The sequence below is a fragment of the Talpa europaea genome (genome assembly GCF_964194135.1).
Source record: "Talpa europaea genome assembly, chromosome: 8".
NCBI classification, from domain to species: domain Eukaryota; kingdom Metazoa; phylum Chordata; class Mammalia; order Eulipotyphla; family Talpidae; genus Talpa; species Talpa europaea.
In genome coordinates, this window is record NC_140075.1 from 59,100,915 (window position 1) to 59,119,476 (window position 18,562).

The 18,562-nt window shown below is 34.7% G+C and overlaps 2 protein-coding genes across 2 annotated transcripts; both read right to left on the reverse strand.

Annotated features, from left to right (window-relative positions):
- Positions 1 to 4,571: 4,571 nt before the first annotated feature.
- On the reverse strand, positions 4,572 to 5,498 carry LOC311175565 (olfactory receptor 4K15-like; the record flags this gene model as incomplete). Its single annotated transcript, XM_084240494.1, has 1 exon — positions 4,572 to 5,498. The coding sequence occupies one exon, from the start codon at positions 5,496 to 5,498 to the stop codon at positions 4,572 to 4,574; it is 927 nt and encodes a 308-aa protein (XP_084096620.1).
- A 10,711-nt stretch (positions 5,499 to 16,209) lies between these two features.
- Positions 16,210 to 17,181, reverse strand: LOC311175305 (olfactory receptor 4K15-like; the record flags this gene model as incomplete). Its single annotated transcript, XM_084240202.1, has 1 exon — positions 16,210 to 17,181. The coding sequence occupies one exon, from the start codon at positions 17,179 to 17,181 to the stop codon at positions 16,210 to 16,212; it is 972 nt and encodes a 323-aa protein (XP_084096328.1).
- Between the last annotated feature and the right edge of the window lie 1,381 nt (positions 17,182 to 18,562).

An 18,562-nucleotide genomic window follows, 5' to 3' on the forward strand; every position in this document is an offset into this window, starting at 1 on the left:
TCAAATAGATTCTCCATAAATACACTTCAGTGCAAGTTGAAATATAGTTCAACTTATAGCTGTCATTTACTCAGCATTTCTACCTTCCAAACTTTCTGTGCATTTCCAGTGAATGACCTTAAATTTTGTGACTATGAATCACCTCATACATTTCATAAACTTCATCTCACATGGAACAAAATGTTTCATTTCATTGGTAATACAATATTATACTAAATTAATTAAAACTAGTGCCAATAATAAAACCAGTAAAAGGACATACAATAATCCTTCTGAATTTCAACAGAAAATTATTTTGTTTACCTAATTTTTAAAAAGTGGTATTTTGTTGACCAAGTTTTTAAAAAGTGACAGAAATAATGAGATTCTTAATACAGAAGAAATTTTCACTCTTCTCTAGCATTAAGTAAGTCCTGTCTGATCCGCTTAAAGTGAAAGCAAGTAAAATAGATCATTAATGCAAAGATACTACAGTTAAAAACTTACAACCTAAGTATGGTTTTTAATAGTCCCATGATTTCTGAAAAATAGCTTTACTAAATAGGACTGTATCTATAAAGAAAGATATAGCCTTAAGGCCTATGTTTATTTAATTTCTTTAGGTGGTAGATGAAAGTGTCATATGGAATTTTCTAACTATGATTAGAGGTTTTTTATAATCTCCCTATGAATACTTTGCCCTCCCAATCATTCTAAGACACACAAACATCTTCAACTTAACATTGTCTCTTCTAATATGGCTTGCTTTCATTTATGGGTCCTCTGTAATGTACAATGTAATAATTGAATATGTAACTGGAAATAATCATTTTTAATGTATATCTTTGTCAGATATTACCTACCTGATACAATGCATAGCAGATGTAAATTGAATTATTCAGTTTTTCTATCGTGGAATTAATCTCATCCATGTAGTGATATTTATAGATGCATTTTTCCTCTTGTCAACTTGGAGTAATATCACGGTTTTATGTATGTGACCAATTGAAACTTAGAGATTTAGAATAGCTAGCCAAGGTTCATCTTCCAAAGGGGATTATTAATACCCTCCACTACACATTCCCATTAGAACAAAGTAAATGTCATCCCATATTGCTGACGATTACAATGAGGACCTTTGGACTCATAGGAGAAAAAGGGAGGGTCATTCAACCCTTGGACAGTATGTGGAGTAAACTATCTGTTGTGAATTCTACACAGTTGAGCCTACCACTCTAGGGAAAAGTTGTGGAGAAGTTCATTCTTTTTTCCTAAAAGAGAAATGCTTTGACTTAGGAATGGAAGGACATGCAGTGTCCTTGCTACTGGAGCACATTGTGGTATAGAGGAAAAGGTAACTAATTATAGCTTAAAAGGCATGGGTTATCTTTCTCAATTCTACCAACAACTAAGAAAATACTACTGAACAAATGATTCATCTCTCTAGGCATCAGTTTACCCTTGTGTAAAATGATTTTAATACTTCAAGTACCCTAAAAATAAAAACAATTACATAAATATCTTTGCATACAAGGTTTAACTTAATAAATGTTAATGTTTGCCATATTTCCTTTATTAGAAATACAACATGAAATGTAGCAGATACAAAAAAAAAAAAAACAAAAAACAAAACCCTCTGCCCTCCCTCCATTTGCTTAAAAGTAGAACAAAATTTTGTAAATATGTTCCTGGTCCCTCTGTACCAGGAAGAAAAAAAGTTAATCACCTAAGGCTATTCTAAATCCTTATCAGCCCAGCAAGGGCAACAAAAGAATATATGCAATAAACTGCTTAAAAGACTAGTATCTTTATCTTTCATTAGTTTCCTTGAATAATTGCATTTGCATAATTTGCTGCCCTGGAAACACAAAATCCTAATCCATTGTTTTATCACTCATTTAAGATGCTACATAAGCCCAAGTCCTAACCATCCCTTTGAATTACATATTTCTGAGTGCCCCCATCCATGTGTACATGCAATGTACATGTTAATAAATTTCTGTTTGTTTTTCTCTTGTTATTCTGTCTTGTTAGTTGTATTTAATTTAATTAATTAAATTAAATTAATAAAATAATTTACAGGGACCTGTCAAAAAACCTCAGATGGATTGAGGGCAAAAAGATTTTTTTTTCCTTGCCCATAATATTATAGTTGTAAGATCTTATTTAATAGAACAAACTACCCACTGATAAAGGATTGGATCAAGAAGATGTGGTATATCTATAGTATGGAATACTATTCAGTCATAAAGAAAGACAAAATATTGCCACATGCAGAAAATGGAAGGAGCTTAGGGAATTATGTGTACTAAGCCAAATCAGAAGGGCAAAGACAGATATTAGGATGACTCAAGAAAGCAAAATAATTATAAATGAAGTGTTATTTCTGAGGTTAAGAGGAATGTCAAGGAAAAAAGTGTCAAGGTAGTATAAGAAATGGTGGTGGGGGAAATACAAAAGGAAAAATATGCAGAATGGCAAATAGGGTCATAAATCACTACATTAAGAACGCTGCCAAATATAATTTTAAATAGTATTAACCAAAAAAAGCCAGCAAAAACCAGTTTTCTGGAATTAACTTATAACCTGCATTTGTATTTAACATTTTCATGATTTTCAATATAGTTGTATGACAATGGGGTATATCCACAAAAAATGTGTAGTTTGCACCTGCGTTTTCATACTTATATTAATTCCTTTACAACTTGCTATTTTTTGTACTGAATAATTTGGTTGGGACAGTTATTAATAGTGATGCACATAGCGGCTTCACTGACCTCCACCTTGGGTCCGTGAAGAACCCCCCGGCAGCAATAAATTTTCCCATCCTTTGAAAAAAAAGAAATAGCGATGTACATACTTTTTGTTCATTTATTTTAATGCAATACTTTTTCCATTATATAAATTGCTCATTTGCCCAATTTTCATGAAAGACACCTAAAAGTTTGTTTCCAACCCTTCATACTGTGAGCAGCATTAGAATAAACATCTATGAATAAATATGTGCTAGAGATTCTAGCAGATAGTCTGAGGAAATGTATATCTAGGAGAGTAATTGCTAAGATGTAAACAATACAAATCTTCAACACACCAGGTATATCCAAATTATCCAACAAAATGGTTTAATACATTTGCACTCATTTTCAGTTTTCAATTTGCTTCTCAGTGCTGATCGTACCCTTTTATATGCTTTGCATGATTAACAAAGTATTTTTCCTTTAAATATTTCTGGTTGAAATGAGAATGTTACTAAGCTATCTCAGAGGAAGGAACTGCAGATATATTGCAGAAAGAAGAGGCTCTCACAAGTTCAGGCATGGCTTGGGGTCAACTGTATATGTGTGAGGACATCCAGGGGCACCTGCCCCAGATATATTAAATATTATTTAATAATATATTGTAAAAATTATTTTAATATAAAATAAATTATATAGAAAACATTATATAATTTAATAATCATTAAGTATTGAATAATATGTTATTAATATATAATTTAATATATTATTAAATATTAAATAATACATTGTTAATATAATTTAACGCATTATTATAATTTAATATTATATTTATATAATAAATATATCATGATATTATATATTATATAACATTATAATTTATAATATATTACATAACATTACAATATATAATTATTATATTATATTTAGTACATTATTATTAATTTAAAATATTATTAAATAGTATTTCATATATTAAATATTAAATATATCTGCGCAGGTACCCCTGGAAGTCCTCACACACATACAGTTGACCCCAAACCATGCTTCAACTTGTGAGAGCCTCTTCTTTCTGCAATATGCCTGCAGTTCCTTACTCTGATATAGGTTAGCAACATTTTCATTTCAAAGGAGAAATATTTAAAGGAAAAATACTTTGTTCATCATGCAAAGCACATAAAATAACCCCAAGAAACAGTGCCTCTGAGATCTTTCAGTCACAGTTTAGTGATACCCTGTCCACACAGTCCTTTCCAAACAGAAACCTGGGTATCCTCTCTGAAAGATCCCTGCCCTTGACAGCATCTAGATTCCCTCTGAACACACACCCACCAGTTGTTCATCACTGACTCCCCTACCGGCACAATTGGTGGTTTACTGCTTATCAACTAAGTACATTGTCAAAGGTATACAATTATGGTTATTATTGGTCTTTCCCTGGCTATTAGGGAAATCTAATTCATCTCAAAAGTTTATTATACATTTATGTTTCTTCTGTGAAATGCCTGTTTTTAGCAGTGGCAAAAAAAACTATTGATAGTTTTTCTAGTACATAAAACTCAGATTAACTGTTTAATCAGAAGTATACCCATTTATGGGAATTAAACTGTAAAATATCTAAGATAATTATGCAACAGCTTTCCCCACATGTTCATTAGATCCAGCTTATTGTATCTGATTCCATAAAATTAGCAAATTTTACTGTGTGATACTTTATTGAAACTTCTGATATGGTTGTGGGATTTCCCAATTTCTTCCCTTATAAATTCTTCACTTTATACATTTCGAATATGCTATTAGGTTTATACAAGTTTCATTATAGGGCATTACTTTTTACAAGGGAGAAGTGGGTGATCATCAGGAACTCACTTGTCGACTCCTTAGTTTTTGCATCGCTGATATTACCTCCTTATTTCTCAAGGTGTAGATCATGGGGTTTAACAGAGGGGTGAATACAGTATAAAATATTGAGAGAACTTTATCCGCTGGGAAGTCACTAAATGGCCAGGCATAAATGAAGATGCAAGGTCCAAAGAACAGGGTCACCACAGTGATGTGGGCTGTCAGCGTGGCCCTGGCCTTGGCCATGCCCGCGGAGGACTGCCGTCGCACAGTGACTAGGATGACTGTGTAGGAAATCAGCAGGAGCACAAAGGAGCTCATGGCCATTAGACCACTGTCTGAAAGCATCATTACCTCAAGAGTGAAGGTATCCGTGCAGGCGAGCTTGATAACCAGGGGAAGGTCGCAGAAAAAACTATCCACTTTATTAGGGCCACAGAATGGAAGGTTTACTGTGAATGCCAATTGGCTGACTGAGTGCAGAATTCCAATGACCCAGGAGCCAAGTACCAGGCTTGCACACTTGCGCACATTCATGATGGCTGCATAGTGCAAGGGTCGGCATATGGCTACATATCTATCATAGGCCATGGCCACAAGGAGCATCATTTCACCACCAGCAAAGACATGCAGAAAGAATATCTGGGCCATGCATCCCTCAAAAGAGATGGTCTTGTGTTCCATAAGGAAATCAACAATCATTTTAGGAGTGGCAAATGTGGATAAACAAACATCAATGAAGGAGAGGTTACTGAGTAGGAAGTACATGGGCGTGTGTAATGCAGGTTCAAAGATGACTGTGAGCACAATGAGGAGGTTCCCCAGCACAATGGACATATAGAAAATCGTAAAAAAGACAAAATAGAAAAGCTGTAGCTCTCGAGGACCCGAAAGACTGTGCAAAACAAATTCAGTCACTCGTGATGTGTTGCCTCGGTCCATGATTTCAAGTTTCTGACATTAGGCCAGAAATATTGCTGTAAAGGGAAATGGAAATTACATCATCAGGCTGTGAGAATCAATGAGCAAAGTCAAGCCTGGTATGAAATTCCACTCAATAGAGTCATGTATGTTAGTTGCTCATCGGCGCACAAAATGCATGTATTACACCAAGTCACTTAGTTTGTAATGACTGTATAACCTTGACTTTCATTCCTGCATCTCAGTGTGATGGAAGGAAACAAGTTTATGTCCTAAAGAAACAAGTTTACATTCACCTCCACAATTTATAAATTCATGATAAAAACAAAAGTTAAACCATCGAAACATGCTGGCAGGTTTCAAATGCTATCTCTTAACTCTGAGTTAATATGACCAGTGTTTCAGTTTTTGCATCTGCATATTGGGGGAAATAATAGGACATGGCTCACAGAATTTTTGTTAGGATTAAAAGAGTAAGATCAGATGAAATACTTAGAATAGAACCTGGTCCATAGTATTCAGTAGATGTTAGCTACTATGTCTTTGTTCCACTTATGATAGAAATATTTGAATGTATAAATTAACATACACATAAAATATCAAATTGTACATCCATCCTACTTAAGACATGTACTTTTTTGGTATCTACATTTAAGCATGTAAATATTTATCACATTGAAGTTAGTTCCTAATTTAGACTTTTTATAAATGTATGATAAGTCTTCTTCACCCAGTGACTCTGAATTTATGTGAATTTACTATGTGATCATCAATCAAAATATAAAAAGGACACCATATTTGCACATAATGTCAATTTATGAGACACTTTATGAATCTGAAGAAAGAATTCATATTCTATTCTTTGATTTTTTTCACAATACAGTGTTCATAGAGAGTGTTCAACAATATTTGTTGATACAAATATATAAAATTATAATTTTTGTTGTAGATCAGCTAAAAAAGAACTGCCTTTCAGTGATAGTGAAGGCAAAGATAAACAGCTGGGACTACATCAAATTAAAGAGCTTCTGCACAGCAAAAGAGACAATAACAAAAACAAAGAGAAACCCCACCGACTGGGAGAACATTTTTGTACACAACACTAATGATAAAGGACTGATCACAAAAATCTGCAAAGAGCTGATGAGACTCAACAAAAACAAAGAAAATAATCCAGTCAAAAAATGGGCAGAAGAGCTAAAAAGAAACTTCTCTGAAGAGGAAATGCAAATGGCCAACAGGCATATGAAAAAAGGTTCAACATCACTTGTAATCAGGGAAATGTAAATCAAAACTACCATGAGATACCATCTTACACCAGTGAGAATGGCACATATTAAAAAAACTAGCAGCAACAAATGCTGGCTAGGGTGTGGAGAAAAAGGAACTCTTCTGCACTGTTGGTGGGAGTGCAAACTGGTCCAACCACTATGGAGAGCTGTGTGGAGATTTCTTGACCTACTAAACATAGAGTTTCCATATGATCCAGCAATTCCACTCCTAGGTATTTACCCAAAGGACACAGAAACATCAATTCCAAAGAGCACCTGCACCCCTGTTTATAGCAGCACTATTTACAATAGCTAAGCTTTGGAAACAGCCCAGATGCCCAAAAGTAGATGACTGGATCAAGAAGATGTGGTACATATATACCATGGAATATTACTCAGCATTCAAAAAAGATAAACACATGCAATTTGCAGCAACATGGATGGCGCTGGAAGGGATCATGCTCAGCGAAATAAGCCAAAAAAAAAGAAAAATACCGATGGTCTCACTCATAGCAGGAATCTAGAAAACTTAAATAAGGGACCAGGAAAATGAATAACTATAAGAAAGTGAAAATCAAAATCAACAAAAAACTATGAACCAGAGACACTTTTAGGGGGGCGGGGGCAGGAGGGGAGGGATTGGGGTCAGAATGGGGGGGCTGCAATTGTATGGGGAATATAAAAATAAAATTTATTATTAATTAAAAAAAATAAAAAAGAACTGCTTTTATTTGATAGGCTAATTATCCTTGTATATTTTGGAGAAAACTCCAAAAAAATTCTTACCTCTTAAGAAGCACTCATTTTCTGACTATTTTACAGTTTTTGAAGAATTCTAAAGTTTAAAGTCAGTATGAAGATTTATTTATTGTAGACAGTTGTGAAGAAACTAAACAAGATGCATAATAAAGAATACCTGACTTTAGCAACATAAGAAACCTTACCTTTAGAAAAGTGGTGTCCAAATTGTTTTCATCATATTCCTCTAACAGCAGAAAGATTATGACTTTCTGTATATATATTATACATTAATTGTATATTAATTTACCTGTGAATTACATACATCTACTGCTACTCTAACATATTACATGCAATAGAAAATACACTTGACAATCAAGAAGTTATATTTCATAAATGTAAAGAACACACACACACAAGCATATTTTTCTCACATTCAAGCAGCTTACCTCCTTGGGTATGCGTGTCCTACTTTGGATTCTATTACCAAGAATAATAGGTGGTTCTTTTCCTGGGGTAGTATTTCCAAAAAGCCTGTCTTGGATAGGTATACATAGTTATCTAATTGCACATAGTACTCCATTTCTGTAAGATAAGAGCCTTTGCAGTGTACAAAGATGCTTTCCCACATCTTGAGCATATTAAGATGGAAAATCTGTCTTTAGTTTCTCTATCTCTACTTTATTCACCAATTCAGTGGCTTTCTCCCCTTAAACTTCTTCCCTTTAGGGTCATCATGTCCCTTTCTCTAGACAATTAATGAAGTCAGATAAAGTAGTATTAAGTGTTCAAGCCTGCTTCTTTACCTGGAATTAAAGTAAAACTAAGATATGGGTCCTAAATCACCTGTGTGGTAATCTCGTGTTACTGCTATATGATCTCCTGTGTTCATGGTAGCACTATTTACAATAACCAAGCAATAGAAACAACTTAAGTGCCCAGAAGCAGATGAGTGGATCAAGATATATACATTGTGCGTATGTGTGTGTGTGTATGTACACATCATGTTGTATGTGCATCGTGGTATACATACATTGTGGACAACTACTCAGCTAAAAAAAAAAATATTGCCATTTGCAACAACATGAATGGAACTGGAGAGGATTATGTTAAGTGAAATAATTTAGAAGAAGGACAAATACAGGATGGTGTCACACATGTAGACTATAGAGAAACAAAAAAAGGGTCAAATAAATTCAAACCCTAAAAATAAGATTGTAGAACTGAGCTACAAGAGGGGAGAGGAAAGGACAAAGTGGGAGGTGGCACAATGGACTCTGGGTATTTTGGTGGTTGGTGTTAATGTTATTGTACATCTAAAGGGAGAGATCCTGTACCTCTAAAACACAAACAACATTGCACACCAATGTTGCCTCAATAAAAGTTAATTAAATTATATGAGATTAAAAATTCAAAAGAGCAATATGATAAAATATTTAAGAATAAAAGCTGTTTATTGTTGTATACACATATGTGTATACATCAGTGTTTATACATATATATTATTTTCTAATGTACTACTCAACAATATATACTAATCTTCATGCCAAAACAGTAACTGCATACCAACTTTATATATTGTAGTATTTTATTTAATGGATGTTTTCAATTTTCTCTATTATTAGCATTTAATAATCTTGCTTTTATTGAGCTAAAATTTTATGGTTTAAATAATTATTTAGAATACACTATTATAATTACATATTTCAGAAATTTTAAATAATCAAAGCAAAACTTACCTCACTAAAATGATGCATGAGAATGCCCATTTTTTGCCTCACCTTTTCATGACAAAAGGTGCATTACAGTTTTTATCTTCACTTACTTGCTTATTTACTTATTTACATGAAATTGCATCTTCTTGATGCTTCAATTCATTTCACAATCATTAAATTATGGCCACTTATTCATGAATTGGAAATGTGTACTTTTTGCTCCAATACTGCTTGTCTATGTCTTTTGCCCATACTTGAAACAAGCAAACAAGAGACAAAACTGAACTTTTTATTGTAGAAACTATATGCCAAGCATTTTAAAATAGAATGTTGGCATAATTATTTGCTTGGAGATCATTACAAGATGCCTATATGAATTTGAGGAAATATATTGGCTATCCACTGTGGCACCACATTATGTACAATATAACTGTAGGAATAAGCTTTGAGACAATAGTGGATGAGTCTGCAGAAAAGCGCCTGAAGTTCACTAACATACAGAAAATGAACTCATCTCAGGACATTGAGAGTTCAAACAAGGAGAGACAAATTCAATCTCATTTGTGGAAATTAAAGTAATAAAAGAAAAATGATATTAAAATAGTTAATCTACAGAGAACTATTTGAAGTGGCAGAAGTATTAAAACTTACATGAGTCATTACTCAGTTGCAGTGTTGACACATGGGAGTTGGAAATTATCCCGTTTTTTTTTTACTTCAGAAGTTCTACATGAATAACTTGAGGTTATACCAAGATGCTGTGAGGAATATACTCTTCTACAGTTTGCAATACTTCTTGTACTTTTGCCACTTTATTTAAAAGGAGGTAAAGGTGAATATGTATTTCTCATTGATGTAATATTGTCCCAATGGGGCCACTGCTAACAAGACCTCCTATAATATAGACTAGCAAATATTATTTCTGTCTAGGGACTCACACTTCTAGAACACATGTTCTAAGTCTATCCATTAGTTATTGTAATGCCCTATTATAACTAACATAGAATTCTTTTTTTTCTTAAAAGTTATGCACAGGTAAGATTTCTGAGTGTTTTCTAGAATTATCATTGGACCCTCATAAAGTGTATTACATTAGTCTGCAGGTTCAATTCAGTCCTAATCATTAACATTCTTTGTGTAATACATATTGTTTCAAGCCATACTCTAATTACTACAGTGATAAACTTGGCAAAATATAGTATTTCAATTATAAATCACTTAGGCAAAACATAATGTCTATTTTTTCTGCATTCCCCAGTTAATTTACTTCAGATATTTGTAAATTTGACTGTCTTCTACATGCAAAACCACAGAGTAAAAATTCAAAAATGAGCAAGATGAAATGTTTATCTGTAAATAGCTCGCAATTTTCAAGGGCAACTAAAGAAAACAATAATGTAACATAATATGCAAATATAAGAGCATACATATTAGAAATGCAAACAAAATTACTAGGTGTTCAATATTGGAAGAGATTTTTTTTTTAAATGATCAGGAAAGGGAAAAGTATGCAGAAAAGGAGGGTGTAGGAGAACAACGCAACAAAATGTGTTATACCTTGTTGGTGAACAACCTTAAATAAGACTTAGGGTTTTGAAAGTCAGAGATAATGAGAGAAGGAAAATAACACAGCCATAGAGTCTAAAATAAAGGCAGGGGTGAAGAAAATTAGAAGTGATCCCTAAACAAATGCTCCAGTTTGGTTAGAGTATAGCACAAGTCAGAGGGTTTTACTAGACCATGTTTAAAGGGATCTTAAATACATGCCTCAAGATTCTAGGATGAATATATCAGAAAATGGAATAAAAGATTTCAGTACAGGGGAAGCTGCTTTAGCAACAAGCATCTGACAGTGAGTGTGGAATTGACTAGAGGTAAAAGACTAGAAGAGAGCGGTTATAAGTGGAGGCTGCTAAGAAATCCCTCACATGCCTGCTGATATTGTGATGGGTGTAGACAGAATGATAAAGAGAATAAACAGGTCAGTTTTGGGATATTCAGACTTAGTCAAGTGAGAGCTGGCAAGGACCAAGAGAGCGGAAGAAAAATAATAATGACAAGGAAAAACATCAGAAAATAAAGAGGTTTATTTTTACATGAATAAAGAGCCAGAAGAATTTTCTAGGGTCCTCCCAGGTAGCCTAGGGGGTTAAGTCTCAGCACTATCACCTCTGTGACCCCGGCCACGTAGCTAGCCCACATATAACACAGCAGACCGCTCCTGTCTTGCCGGCTGACCCCCTTAGCTATGTATTTCAGTAAATCTCCCTGTTCTGCTCCCCACTGTCTCTATTGAATCCTCTCACCTCCCACACCCTCCCAAACCTCTGGCAAAACCCCGGATCTCCTATGCAAAAATTTAAAAAAAGAAGAATTTTCTAGTTGAGGTCATTTCAAATTTTGATTCACAAAACCCTTGAGGTGTTGTGAAGGTCTCCCACATAACCTTAAAGTAGTTGACACTCCAGATCTTACCTTCTCTATTCTGTTTTTATCAGACCAGATTTACATTTTTCTATGTACATAGTATTTCCTATAATTGCTATTTTAACAAAAAACGTGTTTCAATGCTTGTACTTATTTGGGTTGAGAAAAAATTATATAGTTAGGTTTCCTTCCGCACATGAGGAAATGGAGTTTAAGGAAGTTGAACTATGAAACAGATTTGAGGCTAAAAACTATGACTCTTGACTGAAATTCCACTTTTTCCTGCATGGTGGATAGACTTGTTCAGCCAGTGACACTAACAGTAAAAGGGTGTGCCCATGGGAGAAATATTTCTTAGCCTTCTCAGGAACTTAGTAGCTGCTTATATCTCAGGATGCGGAGTCTTTTGCCTTAGAACTTTCCCAAGGATTTGGGAACTAAATGTGGAAGTAGTGACTTTTATTTCCACTATATTAATGCAGAGTAGTTTTTTGGCTTTAAATACCAATAAACCTTATTTATTCAACAATTTTTGTATGTCTACCATGTGCCAGGCATTATTCCAAGCTTAGTGGATACAGCAGTGAATGAAACAAAGAAAATTCCTGCTTTTGTGAAGTTTTTATTCAGTAGTTGGGGAGAAGCAGTCAATAAACAAAATAAGTAAGTACAGGTTAAAGATTAGATGGGAATGAGTGCTAGGGAAGAAAATATAAAGAAGAAAAGAGTAATAAATATTCTTGAACATATTGAAGTTTTAGATATAGTTGTCAAAGAAGTCTTTACTATGATTACTTTAAGAAAAGACTTGAAATAGGTAAAAAGTCAGAATATGAAAGGGAAGAAAATTTCTTCCAGGTACAGGAGATAACAAATGCCAAGAGCCTGGTGTAGTCAACTGCAATTTTCTGGAACCAAACACTTGACCTAAGCAGTATGAACAAGGAACAGAAATACTCAAGTTAATATCAGAGAGGTAACAATTGGCAGAAGTTTGGGGATTTACCGATCACTGCAACAACTTTAATTTCAGTGTGCATGTGAAGGATAAAGCTTTGGAAGATTTGAGGCAGAGAAGTGACATAATATATTTTATTAAGAATACTTTCACTTTCCTATTAGAATGGACTAAAGGGTAAGAGTGGAAGCAGGGAAACTTACTGGGAGGTTATAGCAATAATCCAAGCAAATGATGAAAATGACTCAGGTCAAGTGGAAGAGGTGGTAAGAAGTGCCAGATTCTGAGAATATTTTGCAAATTGACTCAGTAGGCTTTGCTGACAGATTTAACAAGAGGTGTAAGGAAAAGTATGAAGGTGATTCCAAGGTTTTTGGACCATTGACTAAAAAGAAAAGGATTCCATAACTAGATGAACAGGTGTTTGAAAGGTGAACAGAAATTCAATTTCAGACATGCTAAGTGTGATACAGAGATAAATATCCAAGTGATGGTGGACATTGAGGGAGATCACCAATTAAAAATATATATTTGTGTCTCATTACCCTACAGTTTATAAAGCCTTGTTATTAAATGAGATCACTAAACCAGTAAGGCAGATGGTAAAGAGTCTAAATCCCTGGATTTATCGAACACCAAGAGGTCAGAGAAACGAGAAGGAACCGCTAAGAGGTTCAGACAGCATCTCTAAAAATACATGAAGGAACCAGAATAGCATGGCACTCAAAAAACAAACGAGGAGTGTCTCAAGAAGTTGTATCATAGTTTTATTCTAAACAAAGCTTAGATTTACTTTAAACAATGTCTGAACGTTTCTTGATAGGTTTTGAAACTAGGTTCCAACCTCCTCTAACCAGTTTGAGCAGTCATTAACCCAAGAAGGACCCAGAGAATAACCCAAATTGAGTGACCTAATGTAGTCAAAAACCTCACTAGTTACTCAATCTCTGCCCAGGAAGGAGCTAAGTGAACATTCTCTTAACATGCAACCTGTGACCTCCATGCCTATTACAGATGCCACAGGGCCACCCAGTACTCCAGCATCCAGTTACCCCAGACTTCTTTGTTCTTTTGCTTTTCCCCTTTAAAACTTGTTTTTAATTAATTTACTCTTAATGAGGTAACATTGGGGTAGCCCCATCAGGTATTACAACCATAGGGCATCCACCACCAACTCACCCACAGTCTACCACCACAGCCCATTATTCCTCCCTCCCTGTTCATTCCACCCGCCTCTGCCACCTTGGTGTCTAAGTTCTGTAGTCACCTATCAAGGGTTAGTTTTTCAACTTGTCTTTTTGTGACTATTAATTTAATTACTTTATATAAATCCCCTGTTCAGTAGTCTTTGGGGACCTATCTCCCTGCCTCTATTACTTGTTGCAAGTACTAAATGGTCCTTTCTTGTCAAACTTGGGCTTGCTCTACTTGCTGCTCTATTTGCTGACCCCTTTGCATTCAGTAACAGATCCACTGAATATATTTGAAAATTAATAAATGTCAAATGAAATAAAGAATAACTAAGGGTTTTGCATTATTGTTAAACACTCATTCCTTTCAGTTTATTTCTCATAATTGAATGCATGAGTAATTGGACAAAAGAAAGCATATTGTAAAAACAAATCTGCAGAGATTAAATATTTTTATGTAAAGAAAAAAAGACCTTAATAAATAGATAATTCCTGTATTTCAGGGTAGAGAAACTGAGTATTATATTAAGTCAAAATTCAGAAATCATTTCAGGTAATCCAAACAGAGCCATACTAAGTTTAGCAAGGTATATTGACAATTTTTTAAATTTCATATAGACACATAGATCAATTTACAAAGACAAAATACAATAATTATAGCAAGTAATCCTATCACATGTCAAGAACGTGATGACTATAATTAAAACAGTGTAGAATTAGCATAAGGGTAGACTGATCAACTAGTTAAACACATTAAATAACCCAGAAGTCTAGAATATGTAAGATTTTAACATAAAATGAGCTCTCACAAATCAATGAAAAGAAAGAGCACTCAACATATGATTAACAGAAGTCCAAATGAAGTATTTAAAAACTTTAAAGAATTTGGAGGGAAAAAAATATGGAAGCCTATAAATTCCAAATAAACTGAAGTCAATACAAAGAAAAAATTTGAACACATGAAGCTTGAGGAGTATTACATGAAATTTATTTTGTTTCCAGGTAGGAGGATATCAATATATAAACAAAATGACTCATATAGTAATAAAAGATTCATATATCAAATTGATGACATACCAAATTTAAACAACTGCATTTCTAAAACTACATTAAAATTTAAAAAAAAAAAACTGGAGAGAAAATAGCAAACTAAATTCAAAGCAAAAAAAAATTATAAAGATAAAAGCATTAATCAAGCCAAAAGCTGAGTCTTTGAACTATGTCAACAATATGATAAATCTTTACCTCTCTCAACAACAATAAAAGAAGGAACTAATTGTCAATGACAAGAGCAAATGACCCAATGAAATAAAGGAGATAATAAGTGAACATAGTAAATACCTTTATGCCAATAAACTACAACTTAAAGGACATTTCTGTTCCTAGAAAGACACAAAGTCCTAAATTCACTCAAGGACAACTACTGATAGGTACTTGAATAGTCCGTAATCTAAGAAAGAAATTGAATTTGTATTTAAAAAATCTTTAAAACTGGAAACTCGGGCCCCCCTGGTGGCGCAGGGGGTTAACACACAATCTCTGAAGCTGTTCACAGCCACTGCAGCACGAGTTCAATCCCGGGCCAGGGAGAAACCCACATGGCACAACAGACCTCTCCTGACTTGCCTGCCTCTCCCCTCAGCAGTTTACTTTGGTCAGTCTGCCTGTTCTGTTCCCCACTCTGTCTCTGGTGAATCCTATCACCCCCCACACCTCTGGCTTGTACCACAGCTCTCGTATGCATGAATAAATAAATCTTAAAAAAACAAAATGGAAACTCTGTCCAAGATTATGTCATTAATGAATTCTACCAAAACATTTAAGGAATAATATCAATTATACAAAAACTTTCAGAAAATAAAAGATAAGAAACTTAAAGGCTTTAACTTCTATACATGAGGAGGGAAAAAATGAATATGTATTTGAAAACCATTGACTTAAATTTTTGTAAAATAATTTTTTGCATGCCAAATGAGTATATGGGTCTTTTTTGATGAATAGCACAAACTTTTCAATATGAAATATGTGAAAAAAATAAAAGAATACTTACAGTGGAATTGTCTTTGGTACTGGTACTAAATCATAGATTACTGAAATGGTTTTAGATTATGAAAGAAGCATAATATTTTGTTTATCATAATAAGTATGCACTTAAACTTCATGAAATTAATTTCATGAAATTTAAATTGCATAAAATAGTTTGTTAAACAACTTATAATTGGTTTTAGACAGCAAATATAGCCAAGTGAACTGCAAGGCATAAACTACAAGTTTAAGTATAGTCAAAAAATGCATCATAATGTGAGACTCCTTTCTTAAATATTTAACAAAACACATGTATTTCATTTATCAGTTTAAAGAAATTAGTAGTTTTTTGAAATAATGGTGACACCAAGAAATAGGTAAATCTGTGTTTCCTCAAGTTCCTTCCTGTCAATTCAACAAGTCCACTCTTGTGCGAGACTTTTGCGAAAGCACCCTGGAACTTCCATACCGGGTCTTCAGTTTATGCACTGCTGACTTCACTTCTTTGTTTCTCAAAGTGTAGATAATGGGGTTCAATATAGGTGTGAAAACCGTAGAGAACACAGAAAGAAGTTTATCAGTTGGGAAGTTGCTGAAAGGCCAGACATAGATGAAGATACAGGGCCCAAAAAAGAGGGTCACCACAGTGATGTGGGCAGTCAGGGTACTGCGGGCCTTGGCCATGCCCACCGAGGAATGGCGCCGCACTGTCACTAGGATGGCTGTGTAGGAGATCAGTAAGAACAAGAATGAAGTGACCCCCATGAGGCCACTGTCCAAAAGCATCAATACTTCAGGGACATATGTGTCCGTGCAGGCAAGTTTGATGACCAAAGTAAGGTCACAGTAGTAATTATCCACGATGTTTGGGCCACAGAAGGGCAAGTTTACAGTGAAAGCTAATTGACTCAAGGAATGTATGACCCCAATGACCCATGAGCCTACCACCATGCCTGTACACTTGCACAAGTTCATGATGGTTGTATAATGGAGGGGTTTGCATATGGCTACATACCTGTCATAGGCCATGGCTACAAGGAGCACCATCTCACCACCAGCAAAGACGTGGAGCAAAAATATCTGGGTCATGCAGCCCTCAAATGAGATGGTCTTGGGTTCATGAAGGAAGTCATGAATCATCTTAGGGGTTGCAAATGTGGCAAGAAACACATCAAGAACTGAAAGGTTACTGAGCATGATGTACATGGGTGTGTGCAGGGCAGGTTCAGAAATCACCGTGAGGACAATGAGGAGGTTGCCCAGCACAATGGTGATGTATAAGAAGTTAAACAACACAAAGAAGAAGTACTGGAGCTCCCAGGAAGTGGAGAGTCCCACCAACACAAACTGAGTCACCCTGGAATAATTTCCATGGTCCATGGTCTCAGGCTATGAGATAAGTACCTACAGAGAAGAAACATTCATGTATTATTATCAAGAGGGAAAAAAAGGTAGACCACAATCTTGAAAGGTTCTTCTCAACACTAACTTGAAATGCTCTGGAAACTATTTTTATTAAGAAATATTTTATCCACAGGCCTCCCTCGTAGTGCTTGAGTTAAGGCGCAACCTATGAAGCCAGCTTCAGCCACTGCAGCACAAGTTCAATTCCTAGTGGGTGCAACCCACATAGCGCAGCAGACCTCTTCTACCTCGCCTGCTGCTCCCCTCAGCAGTGTATTTCCATCCATCTGTCTATTCTGTTCCCCAGTCTGTCTCTGGTGAATCCTCTTGCCCCCTCGCACCTCTGGCCTATACCCCAGTTCTTGTATGCATAAGTAAATAAGTCTTTAAAAAAAAAAGAAATGTTTTATCTGTAATTTTGATATATAGATTCTTTTCTCAATTACCCTTAATAATTAAGGATAACTATGAGGTATAAATGTTAATCAACATCTCCATTTTATACATCTGTAAGTTAAATATCATGTTAAACAATAACACATCTACACTACAAAAACCACAATGAAGAGAAGATGCTAAGGCAGCCAGATTAGGTACTACCTTGTGTGTCCTGCTGATTTTCATTATCCACTTGGGATTATCTACAAAGTGCTTTTGTTCTTAAAGAATTATCAAGAGGCCACATTTGCAAGGAAAAAGCTTAGGGATATGTTTTTATCTTTTCCCTATGCTTTTCACTGTGATTCTCTCTCATCTTCCCTGTCTTTATTACTTAACCTCTTCACCACACCATTGACACTGTGTAATCCATATTGTCACTAAAATAATGGTAGCTGTTTTGATTTTAAGTAAAGTACCTTAAATAGGTAAACTGGCATGACCAACACATGAGTACAGAATGTCATTATTTATAATAAAATGATAATAGCCGTGAAAGGCAAAGGTCTGATTGAGTTAAGGTAGTCAAAAACCAGGTCAACTGTAACATTTCAATTTATCAACTGCAGAAACCTTCCAAAAGAAGTAATTGTATCTAGATATAGAATTTGCAGACTTTGACTAGGATTTCTCTTACCTAATAAGGTACATTCTTTGAAAAATATCCAGAAACACAATCCTTTCTCATTAGGCAAAAATTGAGATCACAAATAATAATAGAAAATAAACAATAATAAAAAAGATAATACACAACTGAGACAATGGAAAATTTGCCAGTGAATTGTAAAATATTGCTGCCTATCTCTCTCTGCAATTTCCGTGGGAGGATGCAGAAAAAAATTCAAAGGATAAAGATAACGATTTGAGAAATAATTTTTGAACAATTGTGTTTAAAGCATAAGAATCTCTACTTGCAAAG